Source organism: Rhineura floridana, chromosome 5, assembly GCF_030035675.1.
Source record: "Rhineura floridana isolate rRhiFlo1 chromosome 5, rRhiFlo1.hap2, whole genome shotgun sequence".
In the NCBI taxonomy this organism is placed as follows: domain Eukaryota; kingdom Metazoa; phylum Chordata; class Lepidosauria; order Squamata; family Rhineuridae; genus Rhineura; species Rhineura floridana.
The window spans coordinates 28,414,540-28,437,442 of NC_084484.1; the positions used below are offsets into that span (position 1 = coordinate 28,414,540).

General features: G+C 40.3%; 1 protein-coding gene across 4 annotated transcripts in view; it reads left to right on the forward strand.

The window, feature by feature from the left end:
• ABCC4 (ATP binding cassette subfamily C member 4 (PEL blood group)) overlaps window positions 1-22,903 on the forward strand; it is a 205,346-nt gene that overhangs the window by 127,904 nt on the left and 54,539 nt on the right. For 3 of the 4 annotated variants that reach the window (XM_061630098.1, XM_061630099.1, XM_061630100.1), the window contains 5 exons: window positions 16,835-16,985; window positions 18,824-18,943; window positions 20,551-20,661; window positions 21,532-21,632; window positions 22,445-22,636. In XM_061630098.1, the coding sequence (XP_061486082.1) occupies window positions 16,835-16,985; window positions 18,824-18,943; window positions 20,551-20,661; window positions 21,532-21,632; window positions 22,445-22,636 (675 nt within the window). Of the gene's footprint in view, window positions 1-4,960; window positions 5,131-16,834; window positions 16,986-18,823; window positions 18,944-20,550; window positions 20,662-21,531; window positions 21,633-22,444; window positions 22,637-22,903 lie in introns of those variants that run through there. The other variant, XM_061630101.1, reaches the window with a different exon arrangement.

Sequence of the window (22,903 nt, forward strand, 5' to 3'; positions counted from 1 at the left end):
AAATAAATAGGGTGATAAAATACACCCTGTCTCACACCCTTTCCGATGGGGAACTAATCGGTTTCTCCATATTCTGTTCTTACAGTAGCCTCTTGTGCAGAGTATAGGTTGCGCATCAGGACAATCAGATGCTGTGGCACCCCCATTTCTTTTAAAGCATTCCATAGTTTTTCATGATTTATGCAGTCAAAGGCTGTGCTGTAATCTATAAAGCACAGGGTGATTTTCTTCTGAAATTCCTTGGTCTGTTCCGTTATCCAATGTATGCTTGTGATATGATCTCTGGTGCCTCCTCCCTTTCTAAATCCAGCTTGGACGTCTGGCATTTCTTGCTCCATATATGGTAAGAGCCTTTGTTGTAGAATCTTGAGCATTACTTTACTTGCATGGGATATTAAGGCAATAGTTCGATAATTACTGCATTCCCTAGGATCCCCTATCTTTGGAATTAGGATATATATTAAACTCTTCCAGTCTGTGGGCCATTGTTTAGTTTTCCATATTTCTTGACAAATTTTTATCAAAATTTGGACAGATTCAGTCTCAGTAGCCTGTAGCAACTCTGTTGGTATGCCATCTGTTCTGACCATGTTTCTATCTCCTTTTGCTGTTGCTTTCCTTCTCTCTTTAACCATTTTAAGAGTTTCTTCAGTCATCCATTGAGGTCTTTCTTTTTAACGAGAGGTATTGTCTTTTTGCATTCTTCCCTGATAATGTCTCTGACTTCACTCCATGGTTCTTCTGGTTCTCTATCAACTAAGTTTAAAACCTCAAATCTGTTCCTTATTTGATCTTTATATTCTTCTGGGATGTTATTTAAATTGTATTTTGGCATTATGATTGCTTTGTTGTTCTTCCTTAACTTTACTCTGATTTTCGATATGGCAAGTTCATGATCTGTACCGCAGTCTGCTCCTGGTCTTGTTTTTGCACAAAGTATGGAACTTCTCCATCTTCTGCTTCCAATTATATAATCAATTTGATTCCTATATTGACCATTTGGTGATGTCCATGTGTACAGTCGTCTTTTTGGTTGCTCACAAAATGTGTTTGCGAGAAACAAATTATTGGCTTCATAGAATTAAATAAGTCTTTCTCCTGCTTCATTTCTATCTCCTAAGCCCCATTTTCCCACAATTTCTAGTTCTTCTCTGTTCCCTAGTTTTGCATTCCAGTCCCCCATGATTATCAGCACATCTTGTTTTGGTGTGTGATCAATTTCCTCCTGTACTTCTGCGTAAAATCTCTCCAATTCCTCTTCTTCTGCTTTTGCCATTGGAGCATAGACTTCGATGATGGTTATGTTAATAGGTTTCCCTTTTAATCTCATTGATATCGCTCGCTCAGACCTTGTGTTGTAACTCCTAATTGCTTTTGCTACATCACTTCTCACTATTAGAGCAACCCCATTTCTTCTTAATTTCTCATTTCCTGCATAAAATATTTTTGAGTTGCCTGATTCAAAATGTCCCATTCGCGTTCATTTTAATTCACTCATGCCAAGTTTTGTAATGTTGATATGTTCCATTTCTTGCTTGACAATTTCTAACTTTCCCTGGTTCATGCTTCTCACATTCCATGTTCCTATTGTGTGCGTCGTACAACTCCGGACTCTCTTTTTGCATCTGTGCGCATCAGCCTCTGGGCTTCCTGTCCGCTTTGACCCGGCTGCATCATTAGTCACAGCGCTACTTGTACAGTAGCTTGTTGCGTGCCTTCTGACCTGGGGGTGTCATCTTCCAGCACTATCTTGTGTTGCATTTTGGATACTCTGTTCATAGGGTTTTCGTGGTAAGAGGTATTGAGAGGTGGTTTACCATTGCCTTCCTCTGAGTTTGGATGCATCTTAGTCTGGAATCTCAGCTTTGACCATTCCGCCTTGGGTGCCCCTGCTAGGAGTCTAGCCTCTTGGTCTAGACTCCTGACAGTATTGCTCTCAGCTTTTTCAACACTCTCAAACCCCCTCACCACGTTAAGGTGTGCATCCTAAAGGGGGTCTTCTGGGGGTAGTGAGTTCTAATGCAGTACAATGAAAGATGTACATAGGGCAGAGCTTAGGCTGCAGTCCTACACAATTATGTGGGAGTAAGCCCCAGTGAACTCAGTGGGACTTATTCATGAGTAACTGTGTATAAGAGTGCACTGTTACTGAAACATTTGGGGTATATTACATAGGAAGACAAGAGCAACTGTAGGTTGTTCCGATATATATTATATAGGAAGACAAGAACAACTGTTACTGAAACATTTGGGGTATATTACATAGGAAGACAAGAACAACTGTAGGTCAATCCAGCTTTTGTGAGACCCAGCATCCATCTTTGCTTGGAATCCTTCAGTATAAATTTCTCCTCTGAATTTATGGTCATGTCTTGAACAAGTCATTATCATTTAGCTTCAGTTCACCAAGTATAATACAGGAACAATTGCAATCTGCCTCACACAGGGGTTGGGAGAACACACATGATAGACCTGATTTCAGAGGTATCAGGCAAGCAACACTCTGTTTTTACGCTTTTCCTATCAGTAGTCCCCCTACACATACACACAGTGTCTCCGAAATTGCTTTTTGAACCTATCCAATTTTCTTCAGCAAGGCAACTTGCTGATATTCTTGCCAAAGGTCCACAGAAACTTAGAGCTGACCCTCGTCACTGGTATTGATGGCTACCAGGAGATCCCTGACTCTCCCAGCATAGATCATCCATCAAGTTAATCAAGAGATTTCTGTGCCAAACCCAGTCCCCAAACCAGATTGACATGTATCTGGATCGTCAGACTTAGATCCAACAATCCCTGGAGTTGTAAAGCAACCTCTCACTCGAATCTCTTGCCCAGAAAGAGAGGATGTTAGTGACCCGCCAATAGTTGTTGCAGTATTCAGTACTATACTAGAGGCAGTTTATGTAGTAGAAGATGAAAGAGCAGTGTGTGAAGAAGAGGAGCTCCATTTTGGCAAGATATGGACCAGGGCTTAGTCATTACCTAAATCAAGAGTGAACCTTCCCAAATATAATGGAGACAAAATGGGTTTCGCTGGTGTTAGTCACTTTAGGCTCATCAAGCAGCAGAAGAAAGGAAAAGAGCAAACCTCAAAATGTTTATTGTGTTAGTGAAGGCTGCTGCATTGGGCTTCAATATTGATAATCTACATGAAGGATGGATTTTTACCACTCTAGCTGCCGTGCTCACGGACTTGACAGGTGTGATCATTCCACCACCTAATTCTACAGTAATTGAAATGAATGTAATTCTGTGCTACAGTACATTTGCGCCAGCGTGTAGTATCCTAGATTGCAGGGTTGGCTAACCTGTTGGACTCCAACTCTCATCAGCCCCAGCCAACATTTCCAATGGTCAGAGATTATGGGAGTTGTAGTCTAGCAACATCTGGAGGGATAGAAGTTAGCCATCCCTGCTGTACTCGGCAGCCACTTATCCAACAATAGACGACATATTCAGAAAGCAGATGAAATTGTTAATTTTAATCCAGATTTTAAAATAGTAATGTTTACTTGGTTGTTACAACATACTGTAACATCCTGCTGCTCCTAAAGTATAAAAAATCGCCATAGGATGTGTCCCCATAGAATCCTTTCTTTTTCTTTTAAACTAATCTTGTCATTAATAGACAAGAAGAAAAAACTCCAAACATTTTTGGTGAGTTTTGGCCTGCTTTTCAAAGGCTTTGCAGTCTAAGGATTTTAGAAAAGTAGCAATTTTTTCATCTGCTTTATAAGCTCCTTTTCTTTTTGAATTTTACCTCCCCCCCCAATATATTAAGCTTTTAAACAATACAGGCAGGCATATTGAAACATGCAAGAAAATCTGTTGTGCAGAAAACTTAAACTACTAGGCAAAATTTATTGGCCATTTTATTTCTATTCATATGCTTGCCTTCTTCAAACATTATTACAGTTACGCAGTACTGCATGGCAACGTGCCCTTTGTACTGCAAATTGGTGTCTTTGGACATGTGAGTGCTTGTTGGGCATGGTTGGCTGTTTAATTTTTGTATCTAACAAACATCTCATACAAGATTTACAACCTGGTAAGTTGTTACAACAGCTCTGAAAACAGGTGTGTGTGGCAAAGGAGCACACAGTTCAAAGCATTCACTTTTTTTTTTGCTTAGACCAATGATTTTCTACCATGGGAATGTATACTTTAATACAACAAATTTTTCCCAACACCTTGCTCTAATATGCAAACCAGGTCCCTGTTTTGTCTTCAGACCAAATAATTTTTCCTACTATGAGCCAAATACTGTTCCTTGTATTTGACTTAAACGGCCAATGGAAACTTCATGCTCTCCCTCTCTTTATCATGGTAAACAAAGCAGGAGTAGGTTGTGGGGTTGTATGTACTCTACTCCAAGCCATTCCCATCCCCAGCCCTTTCCCTTACCTTAATTATAATTTAGGTTACATCTGCACCAAGCTTAATGCTAACCAGGGCTCCCTTTTACCCAATATCAATAAATCTGTGGCCAATCCACAGATTTCATATAGCCTGCCAATCACTGTCGCCTATGTTGAAGACTCTTGTTTCCTTCTGTGCCTGAAGGGGGCTCTAAGGGGACACAGGCATTCATAGTTTGCTAAGCTACATCCCAACCTCAAGTCATGAAGCTCCCCATTCAGATCCCTCAGTCCTTGTCAGCAAGGGTCATGTTGTATACTGCCATGTGAGTGGCTCATTCAGGGTTGTTTTAATATTGCCCTTCCACACTTCTCAAATATTTTCAGATGCCTGAGAGCAATGCTGCTAGGCTTGAATTTGTTTATCCCTCCTCCCTGTTTTTCACCTGATTATTGGTAGAACGGATTTTAGTTGATGTATTTGCAGTTGAATTGTGAAGGGTTGCTGATTTATTTCTGTCTGGAGAAGCCCAGCTTTGTACAAAGGATAACTCTTACTTAATATGATGAAGATCTTTTGTCACTTGTTTTGTTTGCAGGTGTCTTTTTATAAGACGTCCTCTAATCCCTTCAGGAAGAAATATTTTCTTCTTCTTAAAAAAAAGAAGAGAGAAGAGAAAGAAATCAGTATTAACGAAGTATAAAAGCTCTGAGCCTCGACCATTGTTGCTGATTCTTTGAGGGACATTTCCCAACAGTCATTGTTCAAATGGTTGTCAGGAGGAATCAAGTGAAACTCAATAAACAATGCAGTAACTGGTTCCTCTCACTTTGTGTGCAGAAGCTTTTCTTGAGAGGATTTGCATTGAAGAAGTGGTCCATTTTCAAGTTATTGCAGGGTCATTTAGAAGCATTCCAGCCTTTTTGCTTTGGTAGCGGTTGCATGTTTCAGTTCTGCACAAATAAATCTGACCCTATCTAGGCCTTAGAAGACTTCAAGGTGAACACTGGAGAAAGAAAAGCAAACCTGTAAATAGCATAGTGATGCTTTTATACTTTTCAGAGTTAGGGTATATATTTTTAGGGGAAAAAAATAAAGATCCCTGATGACATTGCTATGCTGTATGCATGTATTATTGATTTGAGGAATCAGGCAGTTTTACTGGAATGCAATCCCTGTACGTACCTACTCAGAAGTAAGCCCCACTGAGTTCACGGGAGCTTATTCTGTGATAAGTTGTTACATCGTTGTACCCTGTAGGACTTGCTTCCAATCGGGCTACTCTAGAGATTTTTTATAAAACGCTTATTTACATATTTACTAATGAAAGATTTGTGTCTGTTTTTAAACATTGTGTGTTTTATACTCACAAAGATCCTGTTTTTAATGGGAGTCATTCCCTAGTATTTAGGACTGCAGCCTTAAACTTTATTGAAAAGAACTGGGTAGGTGGATCCTTGACAGCTTTAATATTGATGTTGTGATTCCAGGTAGCCACTTTGAAAAATATTGTCTTATAAATTATGCAAATATATTAATCCATTCATTTCTCCTTGCTAACTCCATCTCTGTCTTTGGATGTTATATATTGATAAAAATCATTTTTATCATTTTTTAAATTGTTACAAGTAAATTATCATTCATATGACAGATTATCTTGTTCAGTTTCTAGACCAGAGGAATTTAGAAATTTGAAAATATTTTGTCCATGAACTTTAATTTCATTTTTTCCCTTTTGCAATGTTGAGGTTTTTGGTTTTTTTAAAAAAGTCCACCTCAAAACTTTGCTTTGTTTCTGGGGGAACATTGTGTGCTATCTGCAGCTGTCCTTGGAGAGAAAAAAAGGCCAGTGATTTATTGAAGCAAGCTGAATTGAAAACCCCCTTTTTTATCCCCAAAATCAACAGCTTGACTGAGTTTAAATAACTGACTTTTCATATCCTTTCATTACACACAAAGACCTAATCCTGAGACTACTTGAGCCACCAATGTAGGCTGTGGACAAGACCACCACTGGAAATGTCACTCCCTTCTCACCACACACAAAAACACATTGACTGCAGCTTTATGAAGTGAAAATGCCGAAGAAAAGAAATGTGAACAAGGTGGCCACAGTCATTTCTTCAAAATAATTTTTTTTAAAGGCTGCTGCATCTGGATATTAAGAACAAAAAGTGCCTAAGATGGCAATAATAGCTTGGGTCACTTGCTTTCACAAGTGCAAATGAGTGGAACTGCCTCTGTTTGTTTCAGTACCATTGACCCTTATATTTTATTGTGTGGAAATGTCAGGGAAAGTGTGTTAGAAGGCATTCCATCCTCTTTTAGCTTAACAATGGCTTCGTCATTTAGAGGTTCCCAAGTGCTTTCCACCCTCCCATCAGCCCTTTTTTACTGGCAGAGTAAACTTGAACAAATTTTTCATCCTTGATCATTAATACTGCCCCTTTCTTACTTTGTTATAGTTTATAAGCTAAATGCATTACTTGATACTAGGGGTGAAGAAACCTGACCATTTCTGTTCTCTCAGCTTCTCATTTTTTCAGTCTTTGGTTCTCCATATTTGGTTCTCCATATTTCCGCACCAATTTGCAATTTTTTTTTAAAAAAAAAGCCTCATGAAAATTTTCCAGCATTTTAGTGCGAGTTTCACTTAATGAACACATTCTTGTAGGCAGTTTTGAGCAATGTGCACGTTTCTGTATATTTTGTCAAATAATGCATTTTTGTATGTTATTTTCACTCATAGATTCATTTTCACGCACACTTTCCCCTAACATATGCATTCTTGTAAACATTGTTTGGTTGGCGAACTGCATTGTAAAATTCAAAGAAGTGCGAATCTCCAAGAATGGCTGTGTTTCTGTTCTCATATTGTTTCAGAACGTGCAAATTTGATAAATTAGGCTTGAAATGAGAACTGAATTGAATTTCTTGCCCATCCCTACTTGATACTTATCTCTATGTATTTCCTTCATCGATAAGGTTTAGAACAGAAGCCTCCTATTGATTTATTGTCTGTGGTGTCTGATTGGCCTCTGTAATTTTTATTGGGAATGAGCAGGCAGTGAAAAAGAAAAGTATATTCTTACTTTAAGAACCCTTTTTGGAGCTAGAGGGATTTGGATCTGAGGACAGAGTGTGTACACTGAAAAGGGGACAGGGAAACTTCCAGCAGTGGTGTAAGTAGAGTTGGACTAGAAATCATCTGGGAACCTGCCATTAGATGTGCTAGTATGAAAAAGTAGAACTGCTTATATAGCACAGCACCCGACTGGCAAAAGCTTCCTCTCCTCTTGTCCTGTCTCCTTGGGGTTGTGTGCAGATTTTGAGAGCCGTCACTAAACCACTGCCCATGGGCACCAGTGTGCCCACTGGTACCTCCTATGGCAGCTGCAAAAGGTCTCATCAAAACCCCACAATGCACAAAAGCCTGTCTGTTTTTTCTGCTCAGTTCCTGTTTTTGAATGCCAGCTTCAAAAAAGCTAATTGCGCATTCTCTGCTCCCCTAACTTGCCTTGTGTTTCATAACCTGCATTCTAAATTCCCTTTTCCAAAGGACTGTGGCATTTATCCTTTTGAAACATTTAAAAAAATATTTTGCCATCTTTGTCAGCGTCCTGACAGGAAGAGTGTGGGGCAGGGGAAGAAGAAAAGTCCAAGCAAGGTCATTAACATTTCTAAAACCTCCTCAGCTACTCCAAATCTTTTAATTCTCCTGTCAGTCATAGAGTGTAACAATCCTGTTCTAAATGATAAGTACAAATCTTCCAGATTGCCTTAAACTATTGATATACTATAGATATGACGTACGTGCTTTCAAATAAGGAAGGTTTTTTCCCCAATCTCTTTGGCAAAAAGAGATGGCAGATTTCACTTTTTGATTTAACAGGGGGGGAAATCTTTAAGCATAATTTGAATTGCCGAGATATGTTTACCAGCCTTGCTTCTAACAGATAAATATGCATAAATAAGCCAAACCAATCTGGGAACAAGACTTTATCTCTGGTGTATGTATTCTAAAATGTTCTCCTAAGTTTATGTGCACATCTTTTATGGGATTTAAGAACTCTTTTCACTTGCTTTTCATGAGACTTAAAAATGATATACAGCCTGATGGGCAAACCTACCAGTAGATTTAAAAGAGAAACATTGATAGCAGGGCTGTGGAGTCGGAGTCGTGGAGTCAGAGTCGGAAGCAATTTTGGGTGGAGTCGGAGTCGGTAGAAATGGACCAACTCTGGCTTCAAAATAAAATTAATAATTTTTTTGTTTTAATGTATTTTAAGGTCTTTTTATGATGTCTTAAAGTGTTTTTAGCATTTCTGTTTGCTGCCCTAGGCTCCTGTTGGGAGGAAGGGCGGGACATAAATCAAATAATAAAATAAATAAATAAATAATATACATTTGCCATTTATGAAGGAGTTGGAGTTAGAGTCGGACAGTAGAAAAATAGAGGAGTCGGAGTCGAAGGTTTGATGTACCGACTCCACAGCCCTGATTGATAGCAGCAAATATTTTTCTCCTTGTTGGCACAACATTGAGGAAAGGCTCAGTGGTAGAGCATCTGCCAGAAATGCTGGTTCAATCTCCGGCATTTCCAGGTAGGGCTGGGAGAGACTCCTGCCTGAAACCCTGGAAAGCCACTGCCAGTCAGTGTAAACAATATTGAACTAGATTGACCAATGGTCTAACTTAGTGTAAGGCAGCTTCCTATCTTCCTATGAAGAGCACAGGTGCGGAGAGAGCCTGTTCTGCTCCTGTTCTGTTTGTGGGTTTCCCATAGGCATCTGATTGGCCACTGTGAGAACTGGATGCTGGATTAGATGGGCCTTGGCCTGATCTAGTAAAGCTCTTCTTAAGCGTGTTTTTGAGAATAGCATTAGATGCAAATAGTTGGTCTCTGAACTGGCCTGTATGCAGCCACATACTTCACCGAGTACAAATATTTTTCAGATGACCCCTACAGGAGGACTTTCATTAACTGGAAGTGAGTTGATTTTTTAAAAAAAGAAAAGAAACTCATCAATATTGTTTTGGGTTTTCCGTGAAATTTCTGAACTTGCTTTGCGTGAGTAGAACCTCCTTTAATTAACCTTGAATTGCACTTTCAGTGCCAACTCAAATACTTTCAGTTAGGGCAAAAGCCGGGGTGGGGGGAGTAGAAGGAGCCAATTCCTTGTTTCATTTAATTTAATGATGGCCTGTCAGATCTTAGATCTTGTCACTACGGTGATGCAAAGAAGTACTTCCAAGGATGCTGTTCAATTTGCATGGGTTAAAGAGTTGTTGGGAAATCAGACAATTAGATGACTTCTTATATGTATGTATATAAGTTGCCACCTATGCATAGCTGTGTCTGCCTTTTTGAGACTATTTCATTAAGAGTTCATTTGTATGCAAGTGTTGACTTTTCAAAATGAATTCACTACATGACAGTGATCCACCCTATCATAAATGTGTGATAATAATAACAAGGTGGTTCAGGCTGAACTAAAATACCTTTCAAAGATGGAGTCAGACTTCACCTTAGTCATCTTAACCATTTTCCCCCTTCTTCATTATCATCCCAGTTATGCTTTTGTTATAGGCACTTTGTCATGAATAGTATCACTTCCCCTTTGACAGCTCTTTTTTGTAAATATTGCAGTTTAATCATTAGGACCCCAGTGACTTTTTTAAATGTTTATGTTCTATAATCGTTTTCTCTAAGCATCTCCTTTGTCATTTTCTTGAGGTGTACAGCTGATAAAAGTGATGTCTGTGAGAGTAACATTTCAACAACCTCTACCCTTTGTTGTCCTCTGTCAGGAGCCATTCCTTAGGCTATAGATGAGGGAGAAATGGGATTCACCAGGGGTGCAAGAAGGCATTATTTTCTGTTCTGCCCAGTATTCACTGAATTCAACACTGTTTCTGCTCTGCTGCAGTTCATCTTCTGCCCAAACCCATTTTATTTGTCTACCTGTCTGCTATAGCTAAATTATGTAACTTATATTAATCATGTAAATCACGTAAGTTACATTGTCATATCATTATCCCACCCTATTCATTTCAATGTAAAGGAAACATAGTCCATATGGTTGGTGGGAAACTTAATTATATATCGTTTGCAGACTGAAAACAACAAAAAGAGCAAATACCGATTGTATTCGCTGGATTGATTTCCACTCTGGACGTGAATCGAATAAGTGAACATTAGTAATTCCTTCTTCTCTTTCTGTTTGTTTTTATTGGAATTCTCCAACATCCCTAGACTTCGGGAACTCTCCATCAGCTCTGTTAAAAGACCATTTTCATTTGGCTCCTCCTCTCGATGAATTCTTTCCATTTTAGCTGATTGTTATGTAAACTTTATAATTAAGAACTACTAGTGCTTGAGCTTAACTCCTTTTCCTTTCATGTCATATATTTTTTTTATTGTAAGCCTGAGTGTAGGGGACTGTCTTATCACGGATATTTATAAGCCACCCAAGGAAAATTCTTTGGCTGAAGAGTGGGATAAAAATACTTTAAATAAATATATAAATAAATTGTTTTTATAGCTATGCTGGCCAAGATATATCCTAAAGGAAGGGAGACAAAGTAGGCAGTGTCCTGAAATGCAAGGACCTAAAAAGAGACCATTGGTCAGTGTTCTTCAACCTTGGGTCCCCAAGATGTTGTTGGAGTACAACTCCCATCATCCCCAGCTACCTTAACCAGTAGTCCAGCAACATCTGGGGACCAAGCTTGAAGAACACTGCAATAGGTGGTGAAAGGTTGAACAAAGGAAGAACCTAGGAGAAAGTAGGAAGAGGCAAAAGCTCAGACAGCTCAGGAAGTAGGGAAGGAATCCACTCCTTTTTTATGTTTCATTTCTAAGTGTGGTCCCCTGGTGGTCATTAACGATCAGATTCCATTTTCCTCCGCTATCTTGTCCTTTTTCTGATCTGCTCCAATAATTTTTTTTTTTTACTTTGCCAAGAACTGTCGATAGTATAATCACTATTTATTCATTAAGATGATGGGCTTACAGAACAAAAAGAGAAATGGTTGCAAATGTATTTGTTTTTCTGTTTCAATTGTTGTAAGCTGCCCTGAACAATGCAAATACATTTGAAGGGCAGGATAGCAGTTTTCTAACAGTACAATGCTAGCCAAGTCTGTGTCCAGCAAGTTCAGTGGGAATACTCCCAGGTGGGAAGGGGGATAGGACTGCAGCCTAAAAATTATGTTAAACTAAAAGTTAGTCAGGGTCTGGTGTTACCGTCTCATTTTAAAAACAAACATCAGAGGCCTATCTCTGTCACCTGCATGCATGTGTGGTCAAAGAGCTGGTCTGCCCACTTCTTCACGCATGGCAATTCTCTGCCTCCCTCAGCGCACACATTCCACTGGTTGAGCAGTGCCCACCCCCGCTCTGAAGTCCTGTTCGTGTTCTTAAGACTTTTCTTTTGGTTTACCTCAGGCCAGTTGCACTGCCCCCATTTGAAAGGCTATTGCATACAGGTGCTGTGTGTGTGCGCCTCAGCTGTTCATCCCTCAGCCCCTTCCCTCTCCTTGTAGTACACCCCCACCTCCTCTTCCTGACACCCTCACCCATTCTGACGCTTCCGTCTCTCCTGTGTGCCTTGTGGTTGTCCTGAGCCAAGGGAGGGGAAGAGGTGGCTGCCCTGGACGGCCCTCGCTAATGTTTAACTTGGCGCTGCTGCTGCTGCTAGAGAACTTTGGAGGGTCCAAGACCAAAGTCTTGCACGCCAAATGGGAAGGTGCATCTGGCTACTGCTGCAGCAGCTGCTGCTGTTTTCTTGCCACCTCATCGGCAAGAAAACTCGAAAACTCGCCTCCTACAATGAAGGTCAGTAGGTTAACTTTGCACCTTGCATCAAGTTCTGCCACTTTTTTTGCATGGAGGGCTCCAGAAAATCTCCTTGCATTGGCCACCTGAAGGGGCTGCTCATGTGCGAAGGCAGCTACAGACTTTGGTGCACCGAAATGCCCTAGGGGCCTGGAGGCTGTTGGAACCTCTTGCTCTGTTATGTTCCATGCCAAGTATCTCATGCACACATACATACTAGGGATGGAATCCTCTCCTTTTTTACAAAAAAAAATTAATGCTCACTCTATTGATGATTTCAAAGTAAATTTAAAAAATTGGGGCAAAAAACCACTGAAACGGAAAACAGGCGAGGAGAGTTGCGACTTCTAAATCCTTTCTGCAAAGATAGAGAATATCAGAAATAATGGATAATCCTATGGCAAATCCAATTACTGCAAAAACTGAGCCCATTGCTATCAGGAAGGAAGTAAATGGAGAAGGGAGTGTTAACATACATGTCTATTAGGAACCTGAGTGTGTGAATCTGCCACCCACGTGTCCCATTAAATATGCCTCCTTGAGAGGAGGGGGATCTTTTGCTAGGAATAAACCAAGCACTTTGCCCTCAAAGGAATCTCTTTGCCTCAAGGTTTGCACCGAGACACAAATTCCTTTCCTGATCTGTGCCCTGCAGTCCTGTGCTGTGTTCCTTGAGACTGTGGTTACACATTTTGGAGCTCAGATCGCCCTCTGGGGTCTCAAACTCTGCTCTTAAATACACTTTCCCTCTTACAAATCAACGTGAAAAGGAGGGGTCTGGGTATGAGGTGATCTCATGTTGTATGTGTGTGCGTATTTCTTGCTAATACTCAGAAAAACTAGTTCTGCTTTCTAATGCTGTCTTTGATCAATGGGATTGTTCTGCTGGGCATGAGGGAAATCTGCCAAAAAATGAGATTTAATTCAGGGTCTTCACGTTCCTCCAAAAGTACCAAAAGATGGTCCTTCCTTCTTGTCCTCATTTCACAGTACTTAGAATGGCATGAGTCAGAAAACGGGGTATGTGGTGGGAAATGTAGTCCAGAATACTCCAGGGCCTTGCCTCCCCTTTGACTCAACATGAACCAAAGTGGGGGTTAGCCCGAGCACCTGTAACAGGAGGTTTGGGGAGATTGTGGGGCAGTGTGCCAAGGGGGCTCAGGTGTGCTGTGTATTGTGTCTGTACCCTGATAGGAAAATTGTGTTGGTTGTTGCTGGTGCTTGCACAGCAGTATCATGACTTGGCAACCTTTAAACAGGCAAGAAGGGCTAGTGCTTAATTAATCGTCCAGTTCTGCAACTGCAGACTTCTAGGCCTCAGCATTTATCTAGGTTTTTGTGTTTGTTGTTTTTTAGCATCCAAAGTACTTTCCAGCAATCTTTACAACAGCCCTTTTCCATAGGCCACCACTGTCCACATATTGGAGATTGGGGTGCTGGCACCAAGGCTTGGTAGCCTACCTAAGGCCACCTTGTCAGTTTGTTTGGAGGGCTGAAATCAGAACAAGGGATATGTTGTGGACTATATCGGAAGGACAGGGAAGGACGTATTGGTGGTGGTGTCGCTTTATACGTGAAAGAAGGCATTGAATCCAGCAAGCTCGAAACCCCAAAAGGAGGTGGACTCTCCACAGAAACTTTGTGGGTGGTGATACCATGCCCCAGGAGTGATTTAATACTGGGAACGATCTATCCTCCCCCTCATCAAAATGCTCAGGGAGACCTTGAGATGAGATACGAAATTGAGGAAGCATCCAAACTAGGAAATGTGGTAGTAATGGAAGACTTCAACTACCTGGACATAGACTAGCCGCATATGTGTTCCAGTCACGACAAAGACACAAAATTTCTCGATATTCTAAATGACTATGCCCTAGACCAGTTGGTCATGGAACCAACCAGAGGGACGGCAACCCTGGACTTAATCCTCAGTGGGGACCGGGACCTGGTGTGAGATGTAAGTGTTGTCGAACTGATTGGAAGCAGTGACCATAGTGCTATTAAATTAAACATACATGTAAATGGCCAATTGCCAAGAAAATCCAACACGGTCACATTTGACTTCAAAAGAGGAAGCTTCACAAAAATGAGGGGATTGGTAAAAAGAAAGCTGAAAAACAAAGTCCAGAGGGTCACATCACTCAAAAATGCTTGGAAGTTGTTTAAAAACACTATATTAGAAGCTCAACTGGAGTGCATACCGCAGATCAGAAAAGGTACCACCAGGGCCAAGAAGATGCCAGCATGGTTAACGAGCAAAGTCAAGGAAGCTCTTAGAGGCAAAAGTCTTCCTTCAGAAAATGGAAGTCTTGTCCGAATGAAGAAAATAAAAAGGAACACAAACTCTGGCAAAAGAAATGCAAGAAGACAATAAGGGATGCTAAAAAAGAATTTGAGGAGCACATTCCTAAGAACATAAAAACCAACAACAAAAAATTCTATAAATACATTCAAAGCAGGAGACCATCTAGGGAGGTGATTGGACCCTTGGATGATAAGGGGGTCAAAGGTGTACTAAAGAACAATAAGGAGATTGCAGAGAAGCTAAATGAATTCTTTGCATCTGTCTTCACAGTGGAAGATATAGGGCAGATCCCTGAACCTGAACTAACATTTGCAGGAAGGGATTCTGAGGAACTGAGACAAATAGTGGCAAAGAGAGAGGAAGTTCTGGGCTTAATGGACAATATAAAAACTGACAAATCACCAGTCCCGGATGGCATCCACCTGAGAGTTCTCAAAGAACTCAAATGTGAAATTGCTGATCTGCTAACTAAAATATGTAACTTGTCCCTTGGGTCCTCCTCCGTGCCTGAGGACTGGAAAGTGGCAAATGTAACGCCAATCTTCAAAAAGGGATCCAGAGGGGATCCCGGAAATTACAGGCCAGTTAGCTTAACTTCTGTCCCTGGAAAACTGGTAGAAAGTATTATTAAAGCTAGATTAACTAAGCACATAGAAGAACAAGCCTTGCTGAAGCAGAGCCAGCATGGCTTCTGCAAGGGAAAGTCCTGTCTCAGTAACCTATTAGAATTCTTTGAGAGTGTCAACAAGCATATAGATAGAGGTGATCCAGTGGACATAGTGTACTTAGACTTTCAAAAAGCGTTTGACAAGGTACCTCACCAAAGGCTTCTGAGGAAGCTTAGCAGTCATGGAATAAGAGGAGAGGTCCTCTTGTGGATAAGGAATTGGTTAAGAAGCAGAAAGCAGAGAGTAGGAATCAACGGACAGTTCTCCCAATGGAGGGCTGTAGAAAGTGGAGTCCCTCAAGGATCGGTATTGGGACCTGTACTTTTCAACTTGTTCATTAATGACCTAGAATTAGGAGTGAGCAGTGAAGTGGCCAAGTTTGCTGATGACACTAAATTGTTCAGGGTTGTTAAAACAAAAAGGGATTGCGAAGAGCTCCAAAAAGACCTCTCCAAACTGAGTGAATGGGAGGAAAAATGGCAAATGCAATTCAATATAAACAAGTGTAAAATTATGCATATTGGAGCAAAAAATCTGAATTTCACATATACGCTCATGGGGTCTGAACTGGCGGTGACCGACCAGGAGAGAGACCTCGGGGTTGTAGTGGACAGCACGATGAAAATGTCGACCCAGTGTGCAGCAGCTGTGAAAAAGGCAAATTCCATGCTAGCGATAATTAGGAAAGGTATTGAAAATAAAACAGCCGATATCATAATGCCATTGTATAAATCTATGGTGCAGCCGCATTTGGAATACTGTGTACAGTTCTGGTTGACTCATCTCAAGAAGGATATTATAGAGTTGGAAAAGGTTCAGAAGAGGGCAACCAGAATGATCAAGGGGATGGAGCGACTCCCTTACGAGGAAAGGTTGCAGCATTTGGGGCTTTTTAGTTTAGAGAAAAGGCGAGTCAGAGGAGACATGATAGAAGTGTATAAAATTATGCATGGCATTGAGAAAGTGGATAGAGAAAAGTTTTTCTCCCTCGTAATACTAGAACTCATGGACATTCAAAGAAGCTGAATGTTGGAAGATTCAGGACAGACAAAAGGAAGTACTTCTTTACTCAGCTCATAGTTAAACTATGGAATTTGCTCCCACAAGACGCAGTAATGGCCACCAGCTTGGATGGCTTTAAAAGAAGATTAGACCAATTCATGGAGGACAGGGCTATCAATGGCTACTAGCCATGACGGCTGTGCTCTGCCACCCTAGTCAGAGGCAGCATGCTTCTGAAAACCAGTTGCCGGAAGCCTCAGGAGGGGAGAGTGTTCTTGCACTCGGGTCCTGCTTGCGGGCTTCCCCCAGGCACCTGGTTGGCCACTGTGAGAACAGGATGCTGGACTAGATGGGCCACTGGCCTGATCCAGCAGGCTCTTCTTATGTTCTTAAATGGCCTTAGCTTTCTTTACTACCACTGATTGCAAACAAATAAAAAAGGTAATGCCTAAAATATTCCATAGCATTGTAACATTTTAAAATTTTGTCTTGACTTAATTTGTTGTCCAGTGGGAGCACATATGTTAGTGGAAGGCACGGTATTCCTCATAGGTTTTCTTGTCTTTCTTTTTTAAAACACAGAAGAACAATTTTTTTTATTAATAAAGACTTTGAGATTTAAAAATGATTGTATTCCTTTTGCGGTTTTTGTTGCAGACTTTGCTTCAGATTTGTGGTGTGGTAGCAGTGGCAATTGGAGTGATTCCCTGGATTCTCATCCCTTTAGTTCCACTTTTCATTCTTTTCATCTTTCTTCGTCGGTATTTCTTGGACACATCAAGAGATATTAAACGTTTGGAATCCACAAGTATGTAGTTTTTGGTTAAGACTTTATTTTAAAGATTTGGATATCATTTAATAAGATGAGATGCTTAAAATGTTGCATATAAATCAGGGGTAGTATTGGTTTCCTTCCTCTTTTTATAAACTGAGTGGGTATCTTAATGGTGATATTTAAATGCTTCTTGCTTGCCCATTTCTGTGTTTGTGCAACAACTATTTGGTCATGTGAAATTCTTCTAGGGCAAGAAAAGATAATAACAGTACTGATCTTCTAACCATGTATAAGAGATTAGGAGCAGTCCTTTCCTGGGACAAATTTTCCTGATTTTCCTCCTCCTTCTGTTGTCTGTCTTAACCAGGTTTCAGCATTCTATCTGTGGCAATGCTGATCATAGTTTATCAGTGTTAAGTGGGATGTGAAACCATGGTTTGATGTGGGCTTGAAACTCTGATTAACGGTAATCATGTTTACCATTGGTGGAGATGGAAAATTAGATCATGGGTAATTCTAATAAAGGAAGGGAATTTGTGCCAGAAGGAAGAACAGGAAGACCTCTTTCCAGTCCCTAAACCATGTTTTAGGGATCGGCAGCATTTTGTCTCCACTGGACTTTACTAATGCAAAAAAGGCTAAGAAAAATGGCTTGCAAGGGAGTATGCCGTGAGGATGTGGGTGGAGTTAATATTTATATCCAGGTTTCTCAGCTTGAGGTCCAAAACTGTTAATTCTTCTACTGCATTGCTTAATTAGCATTGAAAAGATTGTTTGGATCACTGCCTCCATGGGTTATGCTAAAATCAAACAGGCTGGGCTCAACGATCTCCCTCCAATGAATGAGATTAGCCTAAACCTTCACCCCAGTACTGGAGTTGGAGAGGGGGAAGGATGATACCTGCTCCCTCCCCAGCCCCAAAGGTGGGCAGAAACCTACAGTTTATTTTAGCTCTACTTTTGCTTGGCAAAAGAAGAGAGCCAAAGCAAACCGTTGTCTTCTCTCTTGGTGTCTCCGAGCTGGAGAAAACAGTGGAGCTACATTGGCTTAACTCGGTGTCTGCCAGGCAGTCAAAACTCCAACCACCCAGTAGATACTGAGGCAGAGAAAGCCTATCCACCTCTGCACCCCTCACCATCTCCCAGCTGATTTATCCCTGACCTGATGTGTTTTGGAGGTACAGCACAAAGTCACGAATGAACCCCATCTCTTGGGGAAGAGCATTTCCTGATGATTACAAATTTTGGTTTTCCAGCAAGGCCACCCAAAAGTTTGTCGACACGCTCCAGTGAGACGCATGTAAAGTTGTGGAGTTATGGATTGCACTTGGCACAAGCCCTGAAATTGCCTCAGGCTTGGATTTACTACATTTCATCAAGTGGCCTTTATTGTACATAATAGCTGAAAAATAAAGGCCAAACCTGAATCATTCTAACTTTCCAAAAATACATTTTCATCTGACAGCTGAGAGTCAGCCGTTCTACTCACCTGGTCCATAGTCATGGCCTGCTCAACCTTTATGCTCCCAGTTTAACTACTAACTAGTCTGTAGGTGATCTTGGGAATTCCTGGTGCTGAAAGATGTACATATGACAGGCTCCAGCCCATCCAGGATTCTCTGGCTGAACTCTTTGTTATCCTTGGACCAATCAGCATAAAACTTGCATGGGGAAGATGTAACCTAGAATAAGTTTTGATTATGTGACTTCATATCAATTTAAGTAGCACATTCTTGAGAATTCTGAGTACCAGAATCATTTATTAATGAGAAACATGATTAATGTAATCTTGAAGGTATAATTGAGTAACAGATACATTTATTCAGATAGTACTCTTGAGGTATGATATCATTTAACCTCTCATCTTGCAGCCCGAAGCCCTGTGTTCTCTCATTTGTCATCATCTCTCCAGGGACTTTGGACTATCCGTGCTTTTAAAGCAGAGCAAAGATTCCAAGAATTATTTGATGCTCACCAAGATCTTCACACAGGTTTGTAAAGGAGTAAAATATTTTCCAGTTTAGCAGAACGAAATGGCAAAGCTTCTCCTGGGCTATAGTACTTCAAGATCCAGGGGGCAAGATGAATGCTTGAATGTTCCCTAATTGGAGAGAAAATGACAACACCTCTCCCCCCACATAGAAAACTAGTGGGTTCTAGAGAAAAGATCAACTAAGCCTTCTCCCTGTGTTTGTGAGGGAAGTTATTTTTCTTCCACAGGGCAGTAATCAAACTTGTAACCCGCCATCTACAGCCTGAAGTAGTACTGGCCTGAAACTTGATCTTGCTGATTATGCAAACAAGCCCTTATGCCTTCAAATAGGTTAGTCATTTCTAGAGACTTTTGGCTAAATTGTAAGTGTTCCATTTTCCTGAAGAAATAAAATTCACTTATAGAATCAAGTATTAGGGATCTGTGAGTGTGAGCTGGCATACATGAGTGAACTGGTTTGCTCAGATTTCTGACTGCTTAGAGTAAGTATCCTGGAGGCAGGGATAAGTTGAAGGGATGCTTGCCATGAGGTTGAAAATCTCCTCCACTGTACTATACAGGGATGAAGAAGACTGAGAGGAGCAGGAAAAGGTTAGATTTCCTTTCCCTGCTTTCCAATACTGCATCCTCCTCTTGCTGTATAGCTATAAAATTCTCAGTTTGAAACTGATAGCCGTAGTTGGGCACGGGGAGCATATGGTCCTAGAGAGGTTGCTGAACTATGACTCCCATCATCCCTGGCCGATGCCGTACTGGCTAAGGCTGATGGGCGTTGGTCTAATTTGGAGGGCCACAGGTTCTCTTTAACGGCTTTTTATCCCTTTCCTGCTCCTGGTATCCCATTCAACCTCTGAAGCCTAAACAGCACTATAAGGATCCAGTCTGGCTGGAGACCTGAACAGAAGCACTGCTGTTAGGGGGCTGGAATATACTGCAACCATGTGTTGCAGGTAGAGAGGGTTCACTCGTTCTCTGGTCCATGTCTCTTTCGAATGTGTTCATTCATAAGTCCATTTTGTCCCATTTTTGTGTTAGTATGCAAACTTTATCTGCACAAAAAATTTGCATTTAAATATGCAGTTGTGAATGTATTTATCTAAAAATGCATATTTAAAAAATGTATCTTGATACAATTTTTTGAACCAAGAACTGCAGTGCAGAAATTGGTGAACTGTGAAATCTGAAAGATAACTACATTCAGATATTCACATTAGTCCGAGAGATGTGGATCAGGTCACTTTTTATTAGAATTTGAACAGAACAATTTCTTCAAGCATCCCTGGTTGTAGGTCCTAATTATTATTTATTATTATATTTATGATTTATTCAATTTATATCCCACCCGTTCTACTTTTATTCTACTTTTATTCAAGGCGGTAGACATAATTCCCTCGTATAGTGAGGTACTGATCACTCTCTGGACCCATCCAGTCAATCCCTTCCTCCAAGATGTTAGCAGCCATGATGGGCAGAGATCAAGCAGGCACACAGTCAACCTCATTGTCACAAGTGTCCTGCCCTAGGGCTGCCAATCCAGTCAAGAACTTGACTGTTCTTCTGAGTTTAACTTGGGCCTTTAAAAAGCCTTCTTTCTTACTTTTTTAGAGGCTTGGTTCTTATTTTTGACTACCTCTCGATGGTTTGCTCTACGCCTGGATGCCATCTGTGCTATCTTTGTGGTTGTGGTTGCCTTTGGTTCTTTGCTCCTTGCACAGGGTGAGTATATTTATTGGGCAGCAGCTGCCATTCTGTAACTTGATTTGTATTATAGTTGAATCAGTTATTTTCTACCCATCAGTAAAGGTCCATATTTGTTCAAAAAGGCTTTGTGGCATTACAATTGAAGTAACTCATACACTTTTTTATTAGGTTATTTTTGCGTGTAATGTTTTCTACATTTCCCTTCATTTTGTCACATGTTCCTCTGTTTATACACATAAATACACATGCAAACACACAATTCACACCAATCACATGCGATACTTGAATACACATGTGCTGACATATGCAACTCTCATTCATGCAGTCCGCGTTCTTAATGTTTGACAAGTGCTTCCATAGTGTTCATCTTTGTTGAACCCTTTCCTGTCAGCAGCACTTAATCGCATCTGTCCTTAGGTCCTGTGTGCTGACAGATTTTTAAATCTGATAAGTTGCAATGTTCATCAACGTTCCATAGCACCCCAGTAGCTGATCCAGTTGCTAGGGGGGATCTCATTTCAGTCAAACCAAAACTCATAGAACCAATGGCTTTTTATGTTTACCTTTTTGTGTTGTTTTGGGGTTGAGTTTTCCTGGTTTTGGAAAAAAACATTATCTTCCTATGAATATGTATGTTATGTTACTTACTTTGATACATTGATCATTTTACTGAAAAGTAATGAGTGCCCTGAGATTAATTCAGTAAATATATATATTGAACATGAGCATTCTAAGGGTTCTTAATTGGGTTGAATAACTTTTCAATGTCTGTATTTTCAGTTTTGTATATACTAAATTACTAAAACATTTTTTAAAAAATGCAGGGTTTTTTAAAAGTAAGACTTGTATAAAGTTTTGAAATGCGCCATCTTTCTTCTTCTGTAGCTCTAGATGCGGGACAAGTTGGTTTAGCTTTGTCCTACTCAATCACTCTCATGGGGACATTTCAGTGGGGAGTTCGGCAAAGTGCAGAAGTTGAAAACCTGGTAATATTCATTAGATATTAAAAGATTAAATATTAAAAGATTAAATATTAAAAGCTTTTGAAATATGCTTTGTGTTGTAGCCTGAAAATGTTCCATATGGCCTGTTAAGTGTTACTTGGGCATGACAATTAAATGTCATTACTTTCAAAAGCATTATATTATGTACACTATGATAAATTGCTTCTGAAATTTTGAGTAGGGAGTTGTCCTTTAGTAACACAATTACTGAAAGTATGCAAGGTAACAAAAACAATAGTTTAAATTGGTTAAAAATGTACAATAATGTTAAAATTACTCCCGCAGTTACTGACGGCTTATAGGTTGAATTCCTAGCTGTAGATTAATGCAATCAAAATTGTTATGCTACCGAAAAGAGTGTCTTAAGGCTCTCTGTGTATCCATCCCAATGTAGAGTGGGAATCAGAACACCGAGCCATGGGCTCCTTTGGGAGGAAGGGTTGGATATAAATATAATATAATTAATTAATTAATTAACTCTGACCAAGGAGATCTGCATTAAGTTTTCATTGAGGTGTTGATGCATTGTATCAGGTTTTGGGGACTAACTGTTCCAGTTAGACATCTGTAAAATGGCAAAGATACTAAACAGAGAAGAGTCCGTTCCTCTGAGGCCTGAGTTGGATATATTTTAAATTACAAGAGATTAATGAAAAGATAAGTCTTTCCTTCAGAGAGTGCAACATTATTTCTTGGTCCGCTTAAGAAATTTGGAAACAGTTGTCAAGAGAAATGGCAAAAGGTTGTTGATATCAGTAAACACATGTTAATTTGTATTCCTTACTCTGTTCCAGATGATATCAGTAGAACGAGTAATGGAATATGCAGAACTTGAGAAGGAAGCACCTTGGGAGTCAAACAAGCGTCCACCCCCAGAGTGGCCAAGCGAAGGTGTTGTTGCATTTGAAAATGTGAATTTTGCTTACACCATAGATGGTCCTTTGGTGCTGAGACACTTATCTGCTGTAGTCAAGTCAAAAGAAAAGGTACATATTTGACATTTTTACTTCTGTGTCATATAAGCAAAATGAATCTTGAGAGTCATGCAATCTAGGAATAGGGAACTAGTGGCCCTACACATGTTTTTGGTCTCCAGCTTCTGTCATTACTGACCGTTGGCCATGTGGGTTGGGGCTGAGGAGAAGTCCAACAACATGTGGAGGGTCTGATGTAACAGACTTATCAGTGGTTATATTCCCTAGATGTAAACAATAAATTACTCTGCTTTCCAGAGTAGCATGTGCATAAGTCTT